The sequence below is a fragment of the Vitis vinifera genome, chromosome 12, assembly GCF_030704535.1.
Source record: "Vitis vinifera cultivar Pinot Noir 40024 chromosome 12, ASM3070453v1".
Classification (NCBI taxonomy): Eukaryota; Viridiplantae; Streptophyta; class Magnoliopsida; order Vitales; family Vitaceae; genus Vitis; species Vitis vinifera.
Genome location: NC_081816.1, coordinates 15,711,212 through 15,734,236, shown reverse-complemented (window position 1 = coordinate 15,734,236; position 23,025 = coordinate 15,711,212). Strand labels below are relative to the sequence as shown.

The following is a 23,025-nucleotide window of genomic DNA, read 5'->3' as shown; positions in this document are numbered from 1 at the left end:
GGGTTAAAATCAATTTAATATTTTTATAATATTTATAATTTATATTATCTTATATAATAATATTCTTTTTTCTTCTTCTATTTTTAAGAAAAAAATATCAAATTATATTATATTATATTATATTTTTTTCATTTCTTTTATAAAAATATAAAAACTTATGTTTATTCTTTTGTTGCCATCTTGAAATTTGTCACATTTACTATTTAAATTTTTATATAAATATAATAAGTTCTTTTTTTAAAAAATATTATAGATGGATTTTGCATTATAGAACCCAACCGATTTGAATTCAACTTGATAAACTTGAGTTTAACCCGATCAACCCAATTTAACTTTATTAAACCAAGTCCAACTTGAACAACTCAAACTCAACCTAAACTTAAAAAAATGAGGTTGAGTTGGACTTGGATTGAGTACTTTAGGTTAGAATTTGAGTTGAGTTGAGTTGAGTTCAGATTGATTATTTCTTAATTCGATATGGGATCACATTAGTCATTAACCCAACTAACCCACCCAAATTACAACCCTAACCAAAGTGGGAATATGGAGGATACAAGCAGGATGGTGTGATGGACTGGCTAAGCGATCAATCATTAAAAACCCATATTTCCGTTGTTTTTCTATTACTTCTAATTTCAATATTCTCTAAAATCTTTGATATTATAAAATGATTAAGACACATCGACTTTCAAATTCCTAAGCTTTGCCATTTGAAAAGTGTTTGCCAATGAGATTCAATCATAGATTTGTTAATATCATAATTAATTAAAAAAAAATGTTGTGTACACAATATATGCTTTTAACTTCTTGTTAACCAACAAAAGAGTCATGTCTATTAAATTCGAAAACAATTTTTGCAAATGTGAGTGTTGAACGGTTGTAAGGCTATTGGAATCTAGTTATATTATGCATGTGTGGATAGCTTTACAATGTGTTGTAGCTATTCAAATGGGCATACACTAAACAAATGGAGAAGAATGGAGGACATAAAGAAATCAAACCCAAGCTTGGTAGAATAATTGATACAAAATTAGTAGTTATTAGAAAAATTTTGATGAGAATTGAATTAAGTTATATTTAGCAAATATTGAATTCATGCTAATGGTTATCTTAGGTTTATTAATTTTAATTTTGGGGATTGGTACTTATAAATACAATAGCATTATCATGAATGTATCTTTATATAAAAATGTAAATTTAATGTGTATAAGTTAGTAAACTAATTAGTATCTGCATAGCAGATACTAGCGCTAATATATATTTATAAATATAATAAGTAAATAAATATAAAAGTTGAAATGAAGATGTGAAAAATGGTGATTTAAAAAACAATAATCCGTATGACATGGTAATTTAAAAATGGTGATTTACGCATTTGATTACTGGGAGTCTCGGATTGCTCCATTCCTTAGCCTTAGAGTTAGTAGGATGCATGAATCTACACTTTCAAAATACCTATAAAATTTGAGTTGTGAATGCTACTCTTCATAATATTATCCATAAAATTCACAAATACACCTAAAAAACCCATTAAGCCATGACAACTGAAAAGTAATGAGATAAAAAAGACTTACCATTGACATATGTCAATGGTAGAAATCGGTATTGGATTTTTCTAGTTATACCCATCTATACATGTCTATTAAGGCTCCTACAATGGTAAAGTGAATTTCAATTGTGGAGCATACAAGTGATGAATATATTTTAGGAATGAGAAAGGGGTTAGGGCAATTTAAAAATGGAGTTCATGGTGAGGAAATAGTTTCTTGCCATTGTTAAAAATAAAAATAAAAATAATTGTTTATTATTTCTGCACGTTTAATTACTTTGTGTTGTTTCAGTCCAATTTGACTTAGTCTTTAGGAGTTTTGTTGTAATGACTTGCTTCCAACTATGTAGATATTGTCCGTTCTAGGCCTAAGGGGGCTTTCACGGCCTTAAAACGCGTCTACTTAATTAAAAGGGGCCTATATTTATATAGAGCTATGAACTTTCTCCCATTTGATATGAGATATCACAAACACCCCTTACATAGACACATTGTTCTCGTTGTGTCCCATGGGATTGCAAGGTTAAACAAACAAACACTCCCTATAGGCTAAACAAATTCCTACATTGAGATCAGGGATCAACTTTGATACCATTTGTAACGACTCACACCCAATCGTGTAGATATTATCTACTTTGGGTTAAAAGGGCTCTCATGGCTTAAAATACGTTTACATAGTTAAGAGGGATTCATAATTATATAGTGTCGGGAACTTTCTCCCCTATCAGATATGGGATATCACAAACATCCCCTATGCAAATACAACATTTTCATTGTGTTCCACGGGATTATAGGGACAAACAAACAAACACCCCCTATGAGGTTAAACAAATCCCCCACATCGAGGTCAATGATCAACTCTAATAGCATTTGTAACGACCCGTTCTCAACCGTTAGATATTGTTTGTTCTAGGCCCAAAGGGGCCCTCATGGCTTTAAAACGTGTCTACTTAGTTAAGTGGGACCTATACTTATATAGTACTAGAAACTTCCTCTCATCTGATATGGGATATTGCATTAGTTACTGCATAACATGGTTTTGTTACCTAGACTTTAGGGAAAATCCTTGCATTTTAGTGCATCTTCTAGAAAGAGTCCTTGCATGTTAGTGCATATTTTAGGAAAAGTCTTTGCACATTAGTGGCATCTTTTAGGAAAAATCCTTGCACGTTAGTGCATATTTTAGGAAGAGTCTTTGCACATTAGTGCATCTTTTAGGAAGAGTCCTTGCACGTTAGGGCATTACTCTTATTATGTATCTGCCTATATAAAGGCTTCAAAAGTTCTAAATAAATAAAGGAAAAAATGTTTTTTCTTTCAAGATCTATTTTATTTGAGTGATCAGTGGTATCAGAACGTAACCCACAAGTCTCAATTTAAAGAAGGTGAGTGTTTCTTTCAACCATTCCATGTTTTGATGGTCACTATAACCATTGGAGTATGCTAATGGAGAATTTCTTGAGGTCTAAGGAGTATTAGCTTGTTGTTGAATTCAATGTAACATCACCTGCTATTAGAGAGCCACTTATAGATGCACAACAAAAGAGTTTGAGGGACTAAAGTTGAAAGATTTGAAGGCAAAGAATTACTTGTTCTAAGCCATTGATCGATCTATCTTGGAAACTATTCTTAGCAAAGAAACTTCCAAGGATATTTGGGATTCAATGAAGAAAAATATCAAGGCTTTTCTAAAGTGAAGGACACATAACTTTAAGCCTTGAGAAAGTATTTCGAGACTCTACAAATGAAGTATGATGAATATATTACCAACTATTATGCAAGGACCATGGGAATAGCCAACAAAATGAGATTCCATGGTGAGAAGATAGAGGATGTTGCTATTGTTGAGAAGATATTGTGTTTCTTGGCACCGAAGTTCGATTATGTTGTCTGCTCAATTGAAAAATCCAAAGACATATATAGATGCACTCTCCCTTGATGAACTTCAAAACTTCTTGTTGGCTTATGAACAGAAGATGAACCAAAGTTCAACTACAAAGGAGCAAGCTTTAAAAGCTTCTACCTTTATTTTTTCCTCAAATTTCAAAGGAAGAGGTAGAAGTAAAGGAAGAGGAGATCGAGGAAATTGAGATGGTAGTAGGCATTTCAAAGCTGATGATGATCAATTTCAACACAAAGGCAAAGGATAGGATCAACAATTTGACAAATCCAAAGTAGAGTGCTTTAGATGTCATAAATTCAGTCATTATTGTTCTAAATGTTCTACTTAGTTGTTTAAAGACAAAGAAAAGGAAGAGAAATCAAATTTTACAAAAAAGAAAGAAACAGAAACTTTGTTGATGGTGGTTCAAGTCAATGAAGGATCTCAGTTAGATGTATGGTATGCAGATACAGAATGCAACAATCACATGTGTGGAAGTAAGTCTTCTTTTTCTTACTTAAATGAAGAATTTCATTCTATAGTAAGTTTTAGTGATTGTTCTACCGTGAATGTAATGGGAAAGGGTGATATTAATGTAAGAACTAAGAATGGTTTTGTAGAAACAATTTCCAACATTTTTTTTTACGTTCTTGACTTGAAAACTAATTTATTAAGTCTAAGCAATTGCAAGATAAGGGTTATGTAATAACTATTCAAAAGGATGCTTGTGAAATATATGACCTTTCTAGAGGAGCTATTGTAGTTGTTCAAATAAATTTAAGCAAGTTGTTTCCATTAAATATTGATTATGCTCAACCTTGCTTGATCGTTGAAGTAAAAGACACATCATGGCTTTATCATTTTTAATATAGTCACTTGAATTTTAGTGGATTAAAGACTCTCCAACATAAAAATATGGTGACCAGTCTTTCTTAAATTGTCATTCCTTCCTAAGTATGTGAAGAATGTGTTGTTGGCAAACAATATCGTTCTCAATTCCTTAAAGGAAAGTCTGGGAGAGCAAAAAATGTCTTGAAGTTGGTTCATTCCAACATTTGTAGGTTGATAAAACCATCTTCTAATGAGGGTATAAGATACTTAATTACCTTCATTGATGATTATGCTTGAAAAACTTAAGTTTATTTTTTGCAGGAGAAATCAAAAGATTTTAGTGCATTCAAAAAGCTTTAAGGAATGTTTTAAAAATGAAACAGGAGAAACAATTAAAACTCTTTGTACTGATTGTGGCGGAGAATACTGCTCAAAAGAGCTTGAAGTTTTTTGTGATGCTCATGGCATTCAAAGATAGCTCACATATGCTTATTCACCCCAACAAGATGGCATATTAGAAAGGAAAAATAGAACCATCCTCAATATGGTGAGAAGTTTGCTAGCAAGAGGGAGAATGTTAAAGAGCTTTTTGTCTAGAAGTAGTGAATTGGAGCCTCCATGTCTTGAACAAAAGTCTTATTATTGTTGTTCAAAACATGACACTAGAAAGGCTTGAATTGGGCAGAAACCAACTGTAGATCATTTCATAATTTTTAGTTGCATTGCTTATGCACATGTCCCAGATGAGAAAAGAATGAAGCTTGACAATAAGGGTGAAAAGTGTCTTTCTTAGTGTAAGTGAAGTATCTAAAGCATATAAATTGTTCAATTCACTGACAAAGAAGATTGTGACTAGTATATGCCATTTTTTTTTTATAAGAAGAGCACTTGGAATTAGAATGAGCAACAACCTACTCTAGTCATTTTTTTATAGTGAAGCTGAAGAACAAAGACAACATACTCTACACCAATAAATTCCAATAGCTTTTATATCCAAAAATTCACATGTAGCTCCAACAATTGTTGAAACTTCACCAACAACAATGGAAGCCACTAATGCAAACGATGAATATCGTGTTGGTTGTGCTCAAAAGCGGTTTGCATGGATGACATATTATGTGGCAATCAGAATTGATCAAGCTAAAGATCTAATCACCCTACAACTTTTGAAAGTGCTATCAAAGAATCAACATGGCGAAAGACGATGGATGATGAAATTAAAGCCATTGAAAGAAATGACACTTGAGAGCTATCTGATTTTCTAAAGGGGTATAAAACCATTGATGTGAAGTGGGTATTCAAAACAAAACTAAAGGAGAATGGAGAAGTTGACAAGTATAAGGCGCGATTGGTGGCTAAAGGATACAAGCAAGAATATGAGATCAACTATAAAGAAGTTTTTGCTTCAGTTACAAGACATGATACAATTAGATTGGTGATCACATTGGCAACACAAAATTCATGGCCTATCTTCTAGTTAGTTGTCAAATTCGCGTTCATGCATAGAAATTTGGAGGAATAGGTATTTGTTGATCAACCTCTTGGTTATTTAAGATTGGAAATGAGCATAAAGTGAATAGATTGAAGAAAACTCTTTATGGACTAAAACAAGCCCCACAGGCTTGGTATAGTTGTATTGAGACTTATTTTTTGAAAGAAGGTTTTCAAAAATATCCATATAAGCGAACACTTTTTGTTAAAGTTGGGGATGGAGGAAAAATGCTCATTATCTGCTTATATGTAGATGATCTTATATTTACTGAAAATGATAGTGTTATGTTTGAAGAGTTCAAGAAGTCTATGATGGTTGAATTTGAAATGTTTGATATTAGTATGATACATTACTTCTTTGGCATAAAAATAGTGTAGTCTGCTAATGGAATCATTGTTTCTCAAAAAAAATGTGTGAGATATTTTGGATAGGTTTCAAATGAAGGATTACAATCCTATAAGCACTAAAATTGAGTTTAACTTGAAGCTAAATAAAGATCATTTAGGAAAGGTGGAAAACATAGTTTACAAGAAAATTGTGGGTAGCACATTGTAGCTCACATAAAATATGCCAAAATCTGCGAGTACAGGTGTAAGTCCAAGATTTATGGGAGTTGTCAAGGTTGTTGGGCTTGTTGATATGTTTTTGGTAGCTTGTTGGTACTTCTCCATTCCTTAGATGTTGTGGGTGTAAACTCCTATACTTTTAGGATTTGTCAAGTTATGTGAAATTGGAGGAAATGTTTGGTGGAATAGTTAGACCCACAAATTTGTTGCATTTATTATTATTATTATTTTCCTTTCTTACTTTTCTTCATTTTCTTATTTCCCATTCAAAGCCACTCACCCCTTTTTCCTTTATTTTCATTATTTTACCTTTTATTATTATTTTTATTTTTTTTACCCTTCTTCATTTTTTTATTTTCTATTCAAAGCCCACTCACCCTCGTTTCCTTTCTTTTCTCCTTATTTTTCTCCCTTTCTCCGTCACTCATCCTTTATACCCATCATAACCACGACATGGCCACCCCTCACATCACTATCGATAGTGCCACTATCGGTGGCCTCACGTTGTTGGCGGCAACCACCCTACTCCGACCACTCTTTTATCTCTTCTTTCCTTGTTTCATTTCTTTTTTTCGTCCTCTCTCTCCTCGTTTCTTTATCTACCTTTGTCCTCATTAGTTACCGCCACACCACCTTCGTCCGACAAGACTACCACTCACACCCATTGCCAACACCACTTTCTATCGCCGATATTTGTCTGTGTCACTATGGATGATGACATACCATTTCTAGCTAGCCATCATTTTCTCTCATCCTCTTTTTCTCTTTATTTCTCCCTTTCTTTCTCATCATTTCCACCACAATACCCATTCCCTCCACTATCATTTCAAAAGCTTAGAAAATTGTAAATCTTCCCTTCTTTCTTCATTTAGATCTTCATAGTACATTGTTTAGAGACTAGAGTTTTATTATTGGGCATTGGATTTTGTTATGGGCTTTGAACATATTGGGCTTACATGATTGTTGATTTGGGTTGCTAATTTGTGTGATTTGAGCTTTTATATTTATTGGGCATTAAATTGGGCTTGAATTATTTGATATTGTTGTTGGGTCTACTTGAAATTATTTGATTTTAATTGATTGGGCTTATTTGAGCTGGTGTTTTGGCATTGCACTAAGGATGGGAAGAGGCAAATTTGGGGCACAGTGTTTTAGTTGGAGTAGTTAAAGCAGGGTATGCATAAAAGTAGATTGGAGTGGACGGGATGGGAGACTTCTTGTATATATTTTCGATTTATTTTTTATTTTTTATTTTGTATTTTTGTAAAGAAGAAGATGATGGCTTTGGATTTTCATGAGTCTCTCTGTTATTTTTTGAGTTTTTGTATGTAGTGAGGTTGAGAGATTTTGGCTTGGTATTTTTAGCTTTGTTTGGGAAGCTATAGAGAGACTTTTTTTTTTTCAACAAATATTTTTTTTCCTTTTCTTTAAAAAAAAAAAAAACAAATCAATTGGAATATATATATATATATATTATTAAAACTAAAATCTATGCTTTCAATAAAACTAAAATCTTGTATTTCAGGAAATTGATATCACTCTTTTTATATACAAATTTCAATTATTCTTTTAATAATAAAATTCAAACCCTTTTTTATACAATGATACAAAGAATTGAAATAATTTCTTTTAAAAGCTTTATTTTATTTTATTTATTTTATTTTTTCACAAAATTATAAAAATCATTTTTTATAAAAAAAAAATTGATCAAGATATATTTGGTAGATAAATGTAATTGGAATAGAATTATTTGGCAAGTAAAATTGAGAAAATATTTTTTTTTTCAAAGAAAAGATAAACAAAATTTTTGTTTTTAGATAAACTTGTAAAATTGTCTTTAAAAGGCAAAAATTATTTTTTTTAATTGAAGTTGTAAATAAAAGTCCCTATTTAGTAAAAGCTAAGAAAAATTCTCTCTTTTTTTTAGATAAGGTTGTTTTTTTTTTTTTAAACAAAATTCATTTTATAAATAAAATTGGATAAGCTCTTGTTTTATGTTTATTTATTTATTTATTATAAATTCCAAATTTTGGAAGATAAGTAATATATTTGAAATCTCATTTTATAAAATCAAGGCTAATTTTTCTTTTAAATTCTAATAAAATTAAATAAACCTTTTTTTTTTTAAAATCAAACAAAGATAAAGTTTGTTTTTTTTCAATAATTTTTTTTAATAAGATCAAACAATAAATAAATTTTGGTAAATAAAAAGGGGATTGAAACATTTTTGTAATAATTTTGTAAAAATTCATTTTCCTATTAATAATCTTTTTTTGTATTAATAAAACTGGATTTAATTTTGATGTTGTTTTGTAAATAAAATTGTAAAAGTCTTCTTTATTTAATTGAAATATCTTTCGTAGATAAAGTTATAAAAAGTATCTTTTTCTAAATAACTTGTATTCAAATAAAAGTTAAAGTGAAATACTTTGTAAATAAAGTTTTCGAAATTCATTCTTTTTCTGACCAAAAGTAAATAAAAATCATTTTCTTGTAAATAAAATTGTTTTTAATAAATTCGTTTAACAACAATGAGTGAGAAAACTTTCTTGAAAGTAGAATTGCATACAAATTAAACCAAATCAAATTATTTGTTGTTTATAAATTGAAACATTTTTCTACAAATTGAAATCATTAACTCAATCTTTTTTTTTTTAATGAAAATAAATTATTTCAAAATTTCTTAAAATTGTGTCATGATATTTGAAATAATAAATTTTTTTAATTAATTTAATATATTGATTCATATTTTTCTCTTTTTATTTATTTTGTTTATTCTTGTAATTTAATTTTTACCATGATTAGTACATATTTATTTGTGTTATTATTTTTCTTAGTATCCATGATTAATTAATTAATTAATTAATTAATTTTCACAATTTCTTCCATTCGTTTAGTATTGATTGTATGTATACAAGTTTTGAGGGTGGTACGACTCACCACTATACCTTCCCAACAGGTATCCTGATCATCAAATTCAGACTCAATTTTCACAGACTTGTCCTTCTTTTCAGGAGTTACACTTAGGGTTTTTATTTCTTATTTTGTTTTCCTTTTTTAAAAAATAAAACTAAAGTAAGTAGCGACTCCAAATCTTTTTTTAAAAATCAATTTTTACAAATAAAAAGCGAGTCACCATTTCAAGTGGGGACGCACACAAAAAACGTGGGTCCATAGATAGATTGGGAAATTTAGGAGATTCAATATTTATATGCATTATATTTCAATGACACTTGTATAAAGCACTATATTTATATATATAAAAAAAATATTTCCAATCCTACAAACTGCCTTGCTATAATTAGTTACCTTCAGGTGTCAACATTGATCTCTTCCATGCTTCTTTCTTTCAAAGTGTCCCCCCTATAAGCTCAATAATGGAGCTTTTAGCAAATGTTATAGATTAGAGTGTCATTATTTTATAAGTAGTGTTATTTTATCATTTATCAGATTTTTGTTTTCCAATGTTATATGAGTTTTGACTAGTTTTCATCTCATCGATAACTTTTTCCACTTCTTCACCCAATATTTCCCAATATTCTCATAAATTCAAATTAATAATATTTTCATATTTTTTAGCATTTTAATCCTTGGGAGGGATAAGATAGTAAACACTTATTCAATATTTTTCCTCTTAAGCTGTCATATTTAGGCTTCAAGCAAACCAACAATTGAAAACAATTTGTCCTTTCCTTTCTTAGCCTTTGTTATAGGATCTCAAGTATGATGTTCTTTGATATAAGGATATATTTCATTCATTCCTAGTAGAAGTTTGATTTGGCAAAGCTCATGGACCTTCAGCTATTTTGAAAAAAGGAAGTTAAGCAATCTTAGGGTTCATAGAATTAAAAATCTAAACAACACTTTGATCACTTAAAAATCATTAATTCATCATATTGGAGATCACCACCTTTGGAAGGCACTATCATCATCAACTTCTCAATGGGAGAAAGATCCTCAGAAGAGAATAATCTCTATAATTGAAGATCACATGCACTACGTACAGCCATGTCAAAAAAACTCTTCCAAACCAGCTAAGATAATACACATGCTCAGTTTCATAACCAAAGTCACTGCATGCACAAATTTTGCAGTATTACCCAACAAACTTTCGGAAACAGAATGCCAGTGTTTTGTGGAAAAAGCACCTATTGTAATAGACCAATAACCACTTGAAGTGGTCATATAGATTATTGGCAATGAATTTTAATACTTTGTCAAGGCCTAATGTTTGTAGATTAGGAGAGTGCTTTCAAGCAAACAGACTCCCAAGTCCATGGATCACCATATATACTGAATTTGTTGATTTAACTTGCATCATGTATGATAGATTTCTAGATATGGAACATTCTCAGTGGGCATCTACTCGGATGAGAGTGCCCCATATCCAAAAATCCATCCTAACAAGAGTGTTCCTTTCAGGAGCTTTGCTTTCCATAAACATAATGATGTCTCCATGATATAGTCAATATTTTTTTTCTAGAATTGTTGCCACCATATGCAGTCTTAACCTCAACCATCATTGACCTGAACTGATCTATGCCTTACTAGTGAAGCTCGGTTTCATGCATGGATTTGGGCATCATTGACCATTAAATAGGCTGTTTTTTCATCAACATTAGAACCTCTACTGCCTTCGCTGTTTGGCACTTTGTCATTTGTCATAATTCTTCCCAAATAGCAACTCAATTGGCCACAAAAGTAATCTTTCTTTCTTTTTTCGTCTTTAAAATTTTAAACCTACATCATATTCATCAAACTAGTTGTCATATCGAGGGTCACAGTTTGTGGTCGGGGTTTAACCTTAAAGCTAAAATCATAGTTATCCATTGTGAATTTGATTAAAAAAAAAAAGAAAGTAAAAATAACATATTGATACTAAGGGCTTATTCGGTAACTGTTTTCGAGAATAGTTTTCTATTATCTAGAAAAAAAAGAGGGGAAAAACCCGTTTGACAATTAAAACTTATTTTTTCAGGGCTATTTTAAAAAATAATTATATAAACACGTAAAATGATTAAAAATGAAACACTAGACATAAAAATTATTTTTAAAACATATTTAAAAAATATTAAAAACATGTTACAAATATTTTAGATTTCTAAATAATTGTTTTTCTACAAAACAAATTTTATCGTTATTTTTCAAAACTGTTTTAAAAAACAATTGCCAAATAGGCCTAATGTGCTAAAAAAGTTGTAATATGATTATTTTAAAAAGGGATCTACATTTAAAATTTTCTTTTCAAAAAACGCTCCTAGCTCCTCATAGTGGGAATAATACTTTGAATATCTGCATTGCCAAGTGTAACATTCATCAATACTACAGATTCGACGCCAGATTGTCAGTAATGCAACATGCATCCTCTCAGTCAGGTTGGGCATGATTCTCTGCCACTTTTTCCTCCATTGCATCAGAATTAATGTTTATCCAATCTAATTAGAATGTTCTGATTGTACCACACAGTTCTCAATAAATATTGTGATGAACTTACAAGGGAGCTCAAAGGAGTTTTATAAAGCACTTCATACGAAATTTTATGCTTCAGAATGCTTTATTTCAAAGAATTCTTCAGGTGAAGTTGACATATATAGTACATATATACTGCCAAGGGAAAAAGAAAGGATAAATGGAGAGGAAGAATATTTCAGAAGGCAGTAATCACATATATATTTAATGACTGGAGCCAATCAACATGGTGAGCCCAGAAGTAATAGCCATAGCCATCCAGCCTCCAACTAGAACCCTGGCGCAAGACCACCCCACAGGAGTCCTCCCCAGAATTGCCCCTACCCCTCCAAATACCAAAAATGCCAAGCTCGACACAGCAACCACCACCCCAAGCCTCACCTTATGATCCCTTGTGATTGCAGCCGCCACTACTGGAACCATTGCCCCCACCACAAAGGTCAAGGCAGATGTTATAGCAACCTGAAAAGGATTTGGCAGCTCCAAATTCTTACTATCTTCTCTGCTGTTTCTTCTCATTTGAGTTGCCTCTATATCTAACTGGGTGTATATAGAGACAAACTCTCCTATTGCCACACTACAAGACCCGGCAACTAACCCTGCAAACCCAGCAAGAGCCATGGCCATGACATCTCTCTTGAGAGCTCCAACACCCATCATCAGTGAAGCAACCGAGACCAACCCGTTGTTAGCCCCCAATATAGCAGCCCGAAGCCATTGTCCCCTGTTAGAGGAGTGGAAATGCTGAGCTTTAGGATCTTGGGGTTGTCCATGGGGCACTAAGTTATCCTCATGAACCGAAATTTCAACGTTTTTACATGCAGGATTAAGGGCTGCCATAAAGGATGAATGCAAAGGGTAACTATCACAAAGAGACTAAAAATAGGATGATTGCTCGTGGTCTTTAGTAGTCTTCATGGAGGGTATTTATAGGGAATCTCCAGTTGCTATTGCTAGTGGCAGTGCAGGTGGCAGAAAAGGAGAAGATAGTGAGGAAGACACATGCTTCTCAAGGTACTGTTTTAAATTAATTTTAGCAGATAGTGTAGTTGTTAATGAAATGTAAGAAAGTCTTATTTCTTCTAAGTGGATTATTCAAAGGAGACAAAATGACATGCTTTATACCTTTTTACAAAGATGGTGATCATTTTCTCACCATTTCTTTATTCTTCTGGCTTGAATTTTCATACATATAAAAATATCAGTGCTTTAAAGCTGTTAAGTAACATCCTGGAGCGAACATTTTAAAGATCAAAGCATTTTCCTTGAAGGAAAAAGCATTTTTGAAAATGAGTACAAATCTAGATTTCTATCCATGAAGAAACCCAACATAGAAATGATCGAGACTAAAATCAATTTCCTGCCCATAGTTACAAATTCTTCAAATGTTGGAATATGAATGGCTGATTCTTGGACTAACCACTCATGCATGAAATAGACATTTAATTAATTCCATGAATCAAAAGAAGCCTTGGTTAGTATTTACACCTTCAAAAGTTTAATTTAAATGTTTTGCCAATACTATGTGAATGTACATTTCATGAAAATAATATTTTAACGAAATGCTATGTAAAAGAAGTTATCCTAATCAAATGTCCCTAGCACATATTTGATAATTCTGAGAGTTCTCTCTCTCTCTCTCTCTCTTTCCCTCTATATATATATATATATATATATATATATATATGTTTGTATTTTTGTGCACCACTTAAACCATTTTCAGTCAATCTATCAAACATCTAACGAGCTCCGTGATTTAGTAAATTTGTTGAGGTGAGGAATCTTGTTTCTTGGGTAACTTAAATGGATGGATTGCTGAATAGGAGAGCACTTGAGCGGAAAATGAGGCAGCTGAAAGCTATAGATGTAGTGTAGGTGCATTGCACAAGCCGGTGGTTAATATAAAAAAGAAGCAAAGGAGATTTAGTGGCAAGTCTATTACTAGTAAATTGAAGGGAGTGTGCATTCCACACAAAAAGAGACCAGCCCTCACTATTAAAATGAATACAAAAGATTATGGAAAGACATATTGCTAGTAAATTGAAGGGTCTGTCCACTTTACAAGAAAGCCACCATTATATGGGTAGATCAGATATGCATTCCAAACCCAAGCCACTGGTTCCTCACAAACAAAAAATATATAAAATAAAATAAGATAAAAAGGGTACTCTCTCTCTCTCCGCCGTCTGCCTTTTTAAAATTCTCACTTAAAAAGCGTGGACCTAGCAGGTGCCCATTGGTTACACAATTGGTTAGAAATTTAGGATTGGTTTTTGGCAATTCTATGATCACTATGTACCTGGAATAATTAGGAGATTCTCTAGAAGAAATATGGGATTTTGTTTTCAGCAGCAACATGCTTTTGGGTGGTAGTCCCACTTATAGGGTCAAATCAATAAATTCTAAGAAGAAATATTTGAATATCAGTCTCATTGATATCATTGATCTTGTTGCTGAATCTCTTTCCTACACACCTTCTATTTGTTTCCTGAGCCTCTAGTGAGTTATAGACGTGGTTTGAAAATATTTGATGATTCCATCATACATGATTGAGTTGAGAAAGCGTTTGAATATATTTCATTATTTTCATTGTAAACTTAAAATAAATGAAAATATAAATGATAAAATAATAAATGTAAATACGTTAAAAGTACAACTGTGCTAAGGTAAAAATACTAAATAAAACAAATCATTGTGTGGAGGGGTAGATGGATGCATCGAGTAAGTTGACACACTTATAAGTTGGCACACCTTAAAATTAAAAGAAGGATCATACACCTTTTAAACATAGGGAGTGGAGAGGTGCCACTTAAGTTTGTGCACCCTAAGGCGGACAGGGCTAGCATACCCCTCTGTGCATCTGAGGAAAGTTTGTACACCTCCAGGCATACCAAGAAAGCTGGTGCATCTCGTAGCTCACCAACGAAAGCATGCACACCTCTTGGCACACCAAGAAAGCATGAGCTAAAAACTCTATCCGACAAGAGAATTTTTCCTGTTTTTTTTTCTAGTTTTCTCCATCTTTTCCATTCTTAAACTTTTGAAATCATCTTTAAACTTCTATCGAAGACTTTTTAACTTTTAAGAACTTATTTACAAATGAAACTTGAATTCATATAATCAAAATGAAATTTATAAATCTCCAAAACATTACTCTACAAATAGGTTCTAATGAACAATGGTCATCTTTTAGAGTTATGATTACAACTCTATGTTCCTTCCATCATACAACAACTAAGCGGTAGAAAGTATTCAGAAAATAAATAAATAAATAAAATCCATTTTGAACACAAATAAAAAAAATTATCTTCAAACATCACATAATTTTCAAGTATTCCTCCCCTCTTGCACACCTTCCTTTTTGTTTGAAAAATCAGTTTTTGAAAAGGGTGAGCTACAACATAGTAGGGAAGAGTTTAAGTATGATAAAAAGATTTATTAAATAGGTTTTAAATATTTTTCAATAACAACACACTAGAATTCATTTAAAGACATGGATTCTTACCAAAACATACATGTATTTCCACAACAATTTATATTCAGCTTACCATATACCTTTTTATAAGGCTTCCATGTATCATACTGAGTAGCACTTCTTTCTTATGCAACCATGATACTTATATTTTAGAGACTCTCACATAGGGACATACATCTATGCCTCCTATTATATGCACTCATGGATCTTCCCAAGGATGTTTTAGATATTTCATTCAAGGGTACTTTACCTTTCTTCCTTCATGGACTCTCACTCAAGGACTATTCCTCACTATTATTCATTTTCAAGCCATCCAACATGATGCCTTGAAATTGAAATTTTTATTGCTTTCTATAGGGAATCATGGACTACTCTATTTCTTAACCTTAGATTAGTTAAGTGCATGTAAAACTTTCTTAGGCTTCTAGATCTATGCACATTGGGCTAATTAATTAATTAGGATCCTTTCTGGGATAGATTAAGTGACCCAAGCCCATGGGAAGTCCATAAATACCTCTTTAGGGTTTAAGACTTCAACCTTCTTCTATTATTTTCTCTTTTCTTCCACACATTCTAGGGAGAGAGAAACATTGCTTCCAAACCTTTGAGATCCACTATCTTTGTGCCACGATTCAAGGAAGAGTCACCAGATACAATATTATTGTGTTTACAAGATCATCTATAACTTTGGGGCTTTCTACACTTAGAGGAATTGATATGTGAACATCCATATTTGAGGTAATCACCAATCTTCTAAATCTAGATTATTTTTTATACCATATTTTTCTGCTATGCATAGATCTAGAAGATTAAGAAAGTTTTGCATGCACCTAACTAATCCAGGACTAGGGAACGAAGTAATCCAAGATTCCCTACAAGTGGTATCAAAGCCTTAGATTAGGGAAAAACATGCTAGAACCTTTCTAAGATATGCTAACCATTGTTTTGTAGGTTTTTTATTTATTCATCCCATAGCCCAAAGGGATGAATGAATGATTATTAATTGTTCATGTATTGAATTTTGAATGTATGGATTGATTGTTTTTGTTTCTCTAGATGGGTTGTAAACCCCATAAGGGGTATAAGATATTTTATTGGAACATAGAGTCTTTTTTTTTTCCTCATAGATTGGTTGTAAACTTTGGTTTCATGAAGCATAGGTTTTTTATTTTTAGATGTAAAAGTTTATGATTTTATCATTCTACATAACCCTTGAAAAATTTGGAGGCAATCTAATTAATCAAAAAGCATCCACAGTGATTCCCTAACTGGAAAAAGGTAAGTTTTTCAATGGAGAAGCAATTGGAGAAGAGTTTGAATCACCCTTAGAATAACAACCACGACAACAAAACTCAAGCATTAATCCAACCGCTCAAATAGTTGTCGAGTGCTTGAGCACATTTCCAGCTTTACATCCAACGCTTGAGCATCTTTAACAATAGTTTTTAAGTGTTTAAGGGGGATATTTTAGGCGTTTTTTCTTTTTAAATTTTTACTAACCCTAATTTGAGTTACAAGTGTTTTTGGATTTTTTAGGAAATTCAATATTGGTGCTTACCAAATATAGGATCCCTAAGACCATGAGAAGTTTATTTTATTATTTTATTTCCTTATTTTGCATAATTTTATTATTTCATAAAATTTATAATTAATAAAAATAATTAAAAGGCTAATTTTGGAATTTCTTATGGAAAGTAAATTTTCATGTGTAGTAGTTTCCAAATAAAAGTTTAGTACAAAATTAGAATTGTGCCATCTTAAGGAAATTTTTATATGAAAATATTTTGAAGTATGGGGGAATCAAGTTTTCCTTTTCAAAATATCCTTAGAAGATTTTTTTCCCAAATTTCCTAAATTTTGAGATCTTCAAGGATTTAAGCTTTCATTAATTTAGGAAAGATTCTTATTTTAGATCTTTATAAAAATAGATATTCATTATGAATACAAGTGTTAGCCCAATGGTTTTTCTAATCAGGTTTTGATGATAACAAACCATGGTTAAGTGACTAATTGTTTTAAATTGTTAAGAATCTCAGGCATAATCTCAAAAATTCATCAAGGACCAAACGAATATGGGATCGAGATCATTTGGAAGACTTGTGATCATAAGAAATGAATGTAAGATGATAGCATGAGTGCACTTAGGATGTTCATACCTTTTCATTCATCTTAGAAAACTCGGTTTATTCTTTAAAACTTGATTTTCTTTAAAAACCCGAGTTTTATCAAATATACCTTAGGCAAATTGATTCAAAATTGGCATATTAACTCACCTAAAGACCTTGCCTAAGTATTGGAAAATAAAGAAATAAAAAAGATAGGTTTTCGGGGCCAAAAGGCTCAACCGGTCGAGGCTATGGCCAACCGACTCAACCGGTTTGGGAACCGGTCGACCAGTTTCCCTTGTCCGGTCGAGGTCAGGTCGAGGAGGCACAAAAACCTTCTCTCTCTCCCAATAGCTTTCTATTCCCGGTCGAGCCTCACCCTTGTCCAGTCGAGGTCGGGTCGAGGCAACGGTAACCTGTCATGTATTAAATGCTCCAACGGCTAGTGATCCGGTCGACCCTTTCCTCGTCCGGTCGAGTCTACTTTCTGCTGTTTTTGTCTCCCGAGCTTAGAAACCTATAAATGGAAAGCTCCACTTCATTTATGAAGAAGAGAACCTTTACAATCAATTGTCTACCTACCTGTTCTTGATAAAAAAAGCTCTCATTTCTTTCTTAGTGCATTAAACCATCACTTGCATATTCTTAGTGCACTCTTGTAAATCATCCTAGCTTTCTCTTGTACTTGAGCCATCCTTAAGCTAGGTTGAGAGTTTCATCTTTGTGTAAACTGAGTGTGAAAGCCTTCAAGTGGTTCAAATCTTGAAGAGATTGTGTAAGAGCCCATTGGAGCCGGAATCCAAGTGTAAGAAGATTGAAAGCTTGATTGAAGCTTCAAGTTAGTGGAACCCTCACTTGGTTAGGAGATTGAGGAGAGTGGACGTAGGCAAGGGAGTGTCGAACCACTATAAACCCGAGTTTGAATTCTCTAACTTTATCTCTTTCCTTTATTTATTTTGTGCATATATTATTGTGTGGAAAAAGATTTTGAAAAACCCAATTCAAACCCCCCCCCCCCTCTTTTGGGTATTTTCCTTAATTATTCATAGCCTTTGTTTTATCAACAAGTATTCCAATTTGGGGAACAAATAAAGAATTTGGAAATTCTCATGATAGAAAATTTATTTTAAGAAAATTACCAAAATTAAAAAAAGTTTCTTATTTCAAAATATTAAGTGGGGGTCATAGGCAAGCCCATAACCTCTAAAATTAAGCTTATCTTGATTTTGAGCTCATCACCATCCTAAAGATGAGGTGACCCAAGGAATCAAGAGATATGAACTATCCTTAATGGAGAAGACTATACATGTTTTAAGTGAGAGTGGCCAATCCTCTTCACTTAGTAACATTGATATCAAGGATCTTGGTTACACACTTAACTTAGATATGAAGTGGTTGAATCACTTAAAGTGATCACACTTGTATAGTTTAAGGGTTAAATGGAAAAAGTATGTTAATCATTGCCTTATGATAACTGTCAAGTTTAAGGCAGGGTGATTAATTAGAAAGGGTCTCTTCCTAGTGACAAGAATCATGACCTACCTAAAGTAGGTTTGATCCTTATGATACTTGGACACGTTGCATAGATACATGTAGTTTGAGAGTACTGCATTTTTGCTAAACTCCACTAACCTACCTTGAATGCTCAGTATTTATTAGTAAAGAGTTATCAAAAATCTAGTTTTGACTATGAGGAGACCTTCTTGTCGGTAGCCATGCTCAAGTCTATTGAGATGTTCCTATCTATTGCGACATGTCTTGATTAATTATGAGATATGGAAAATGGATGTCAAGACTACATTTTTGAATGACAATCTTGATGAGAGCATCTATATGATGCAACCAAACGGATTCATAGAAAATGGTAAAGAACATATGGTATGCAAGTTGCATAAATCCATTTATGGATAAAAGAAAGCATCCCACTCATGGAACAGACGTTTTGATCGAACAAATAAGACCTTTAACTGTGATCAAAATAAGGATGTGCCTTGTGTATACAAAAAGGTTCAGGGAAGCATAATAGTCTTTATGATCTTGTACGTTAATGACATTCTACTCATTGATAATGATATAAGGTTATTGTCATCAGTCAAGATTTGATTGTCTACTCAGTTCTAGATGAAGTATCTAGGAGAATCACAATATATTCTTGGGATTAAGGTCTTATAAGATTGCAAGAATAAGGAAATCGACATTGTCTCAAGCCCTTTACATTGACAAGCTCTTAGTTAAGTATGTGATGTAGGATTCCAAGAAGGTTTCCAACTTTTTAGACATGAAGTTCCTCTTTCCTATGATCAATGTCCTAAGGCACCTTAAGAGAAAGAGCGCATACAAGTAGTACCCTATGCATCTATGTGAGTAGCCTTATGTATGCAGTGCTATGTACTAGACTAGATATTTGCTTTGTAGTAGGCATGGTGAGTAGATACCAAACTAAACCATGCCCCAAAAACTAGAAAACATTTAATTCATACTCAAGTATCTTAAGAGAATGAAAGATTATATGCTTAAGCTCCCGATTGATGAGTTGTTACATAGATGGTACACAAATTCTAACTTTAGTCTAAAAAGGATTCTTATCGATTTACCTTTGATTTTGTATTTATGCTTGGTAGTGTGATTGTTATTTAGAGGAGTGTGAAGCAATCTTGCATTGCTAACTCTATTATGGAAGCTAAATATGTTGCAACTTCTGAAGCAGCAAAAAAAGCCATTTGACTTAGGAAGTCCCTCATGGGACTTGGGGTAATATCCTTAGTTAATATACAACCCATGACATTATTTTGTGATAATAGTGAAGCAATAGAAAAGTCTAAAGAACCAAGAAACCAATGGAAGAATAAGCATATTGAGAGGAAGTACCATTTAATTTGTGAGATAGTTTAGAGGGGTGATGTGATGGTTAAGAAGATATCTTCTATGGGAAACCTAGTGGATCCTTTCACCAAGACATTGATAGGTAGAGTCTTTGATGGTCATAAAGATATCATAAGTGTTAGAGGTGTACCTAGTGGATCCCTTTACCAAGACATTGATAGGTAGAGCCTTTGATGGTCATAAAGATATCATAAGTGTTAGAGGTGTGCCTAGTTTACTTTGATAGGAGTATGCTTTAAGATCTAACAAAATATTGTTAGGATAGAGCCCATAAAAGCATGATATGATATAACAAATTTGGATTTATTATTTATTTAATATAATTCTAGTTTCACTTTTATCTATCCCATTCCATGCCCTACATATTATAAGCATTCTAGCATAACATTTATTGCATTGTACATCACTTGGGTGCCAAAAGTATCCTCGCATTCTCTGAAGTACTAATGACTAAAAACCTTTTCGAATTCAAGTTATTAATTTTGAACTCATCATTTTTCTTTGTCCAGATTGTTTCTAATGTGCATAACTTCCTTGTTAAAGCTCTGATTTGCATCATGTTTGAAGCTTTGGACTTCTAACTTCCCAAGCTTCAAAATGATATATATCATGCCAAAAATGACATTGGGAAGTGCTCCAAATTTTACCTCAAAGTCAGAGTACATGTTATTACTGGATTTTGAGATCTAATTCATATGTTTAAACTTCAAGCGTGGCATCCAACCTTCTTTCTCGTGTTTGCTTGCTCTCCAACTCTTTCCATAAGCTTCATTTCACATCTCTCAAGCTATGAATTTCTCCATTTTTATTTGTTGAACTCTCACCATGCTTCACACTATTGGAGCCCTATTTAAGCATATTTAGTCCATTCTCTACCATGCTGAAAATGATTCCTTCAACTTAGACCCTTTTCATGCTTTAAACCTAAGATATAACTTAAGATACATGTTATATTAGTGACCAAGTTCTTAGCAATAATTCAAGTTAAGTTGGATGAGTTGAACCTTTACATTTTCATAATTCATTCTTATGTGTTATTGAAGCATTAATTGTGGCTTTAATAAGTTCTCATTTATGGAACCATTTTTGATGTGGAGAACCATTAAATAAAAATAAAGTTTTCAACAAAAGTAAACTCTCTACCTATTATACAAATTGATTAATTTTAGCTTCAATTTTTTCACTTGACTTACACTTGAACTGCAACTTTGGCATCGTGAATTAAGAACCTATCTTCCCAAAAAATTAGTCTCCTTTGTTTTTTTTTTTTTTTTTTTTTTTGATAAATTTATTAAACAATAATAAGTAAGGAGTTGATTGACTTTGTTAACCTACTGCCTGATGTCTAGTCCCTCAAATCATTGGGTTATAACACCTATTTAACTCATTTTTAACTAAATCATTTAGAGTCAAATGGCTTCCATAACAACCAAGTAAAATGAAGAAAGTTGGATGAATTCTCAACCACACCAAGTCAAGCAAGTATTTGACTAAGCTGCCAAATTCAAGTGTATTACTACAACTAGCAGCTCTTTTATAGAATATTTTCACTGCAATGGTCCATCATTAAGTTGTTCTGTAGTTGGTTTAATCTGCTAATTATCACACTAATTACTTCCCTGAATTAAATAAATAATCAAAACCAATAATTAAATCATTAATCCTTATTAAAAGACTAAGCAAAGTTAATTTTTCTTGAATGAGCATGATTGATTGAACCAAGTTAAAAGCTTGCTTATCTTCATATGTAAATTGTTTTCTTTAGGTAATTGAGCTAACTTGTGGCATCAACGCTTGAGCTAGCTGCTTCAAGAATATATTACCTTAAATTGTTACACAAAAGCCATAAATACTTTTATTGCATTGATTGGCATACAGTTCTTCCTTCAATGAAAAAACAAACTTAAAACCAGTGGACATTTGCATATTCCTCAATCGAATTGAGGAGATTATTACATACTAAAGGAAAGAGAACAGGAAGAAGAGGAAGAACTCAAATCCAGCGATCAGATTAAAGTCCAGTAGAGCCAATCAACTTGGTGAGCCCAAATGTAATACCCATAGCCATCCAACCTCCAACTAGAACCCTAGCACAAGACCGTGCCATGGGAGTCCTTCCAAGTGCTGCTCCTACCCCTCCAAACACCAACAGGGCCAAGCTTGACACAGCAATCACTACACCAAGCCTCACCTTGTGCTCCTTTATGAATGCAGCTGCCAGTAGTGGGACCACTGCCCCTACTGCAAATGCAAGGGCGGATGCTATAGCAGCCTGAAAAGGATTTGGCAGCTGCTCATCCTCAGGTTTTTCCTCATTCCCTGCACTGTTGGTTCCCTTCTCTCTTTTCATTTGAGCCACTTCTATGTCCAGCTGAGTATACACAGAGACAAACTCTCCTATTGCCATACTACAAGCTCCAGCAACTAGCCCAGCAAAACCAGCAAGAATCATGGCCATGACATCCCTCTTGACAGCTCCAACACCCATCATCAATGATGCAACAGAGACTAACCCATCATTAGCCCCTAATATAGCAGCACGAAGCCATTGTCCCCTCTTAGCGTAGTTGAAATCCTCACCTTTTGGATCTTGGTGTTGTTCAATGGGCACAAAGTGATTCTCACGAACGGAAATTTCAATATTTTTACGTGACAGTTGATCGCCTCGTTCAAGGGAAGCCATGAAGGATGAAGGCAAAGGATAGCTATCACAAATAAAATGGAAAGAAGATGATTGCTTGTAGTTTACCATTGTCCCCATGGAGGGTATTTA

The 23,025-nt window shown here is 32.8% G+C and overlaps 2 protein-coding genes across 2 annotated transcripts; both read right to left on the bottom strand.

Moving 5' to 3' along the window:
- Positions 1-11,993: 11,993 nt before the first annotated feature.
- LOC100262359 (vacuolar iron transporter homolog 4) lies at positions 11,994-12,629 on the bottom strand. The gene has a single exon (XM_002268438.1). It carries the CDS (start codon positions 12,627-12,629, stop codon positions 11,994-11,996), a length of 636 nt encoding a protein of 211 aa, XP_002268474.1.
- A 9,417-nt stretch (positions 12,630-22,046) lies between these two features.
- Positions 22,047-23,025, bottom strand: LOC100257248 (vacuolar iron transporter homolog 4). Its single transcript, XM_002268483.4, has one exon. It carries the CDS (start codon positions 23,011-23,013, stop codon positions 22,264-22,266), a length of 750 nt encoding a protein of 249 aa, XP_002268519.2. The 5' UTR covers positions 23,014-23,025; the 3' UTR covers positions 22,047-22,263.

What these genes read in the sequence shown, in the direction of transcription:
- LOC100262359 (XM_002268438.1), bottom strand. Translation starts at nt 12,629, where the DNA reads ATGGCAGCCCTTAATCCTGCATGTAAAAACGTTGAAATTTCGGTTCAT.
- LOC100257248 (XM_002268483.4), bottom strand. Translation starts at nt 23,013, where the DNA reads ATGGGGACAATGGTAAACTACAAGCAATCATCTTCTTTCCATTTTATT.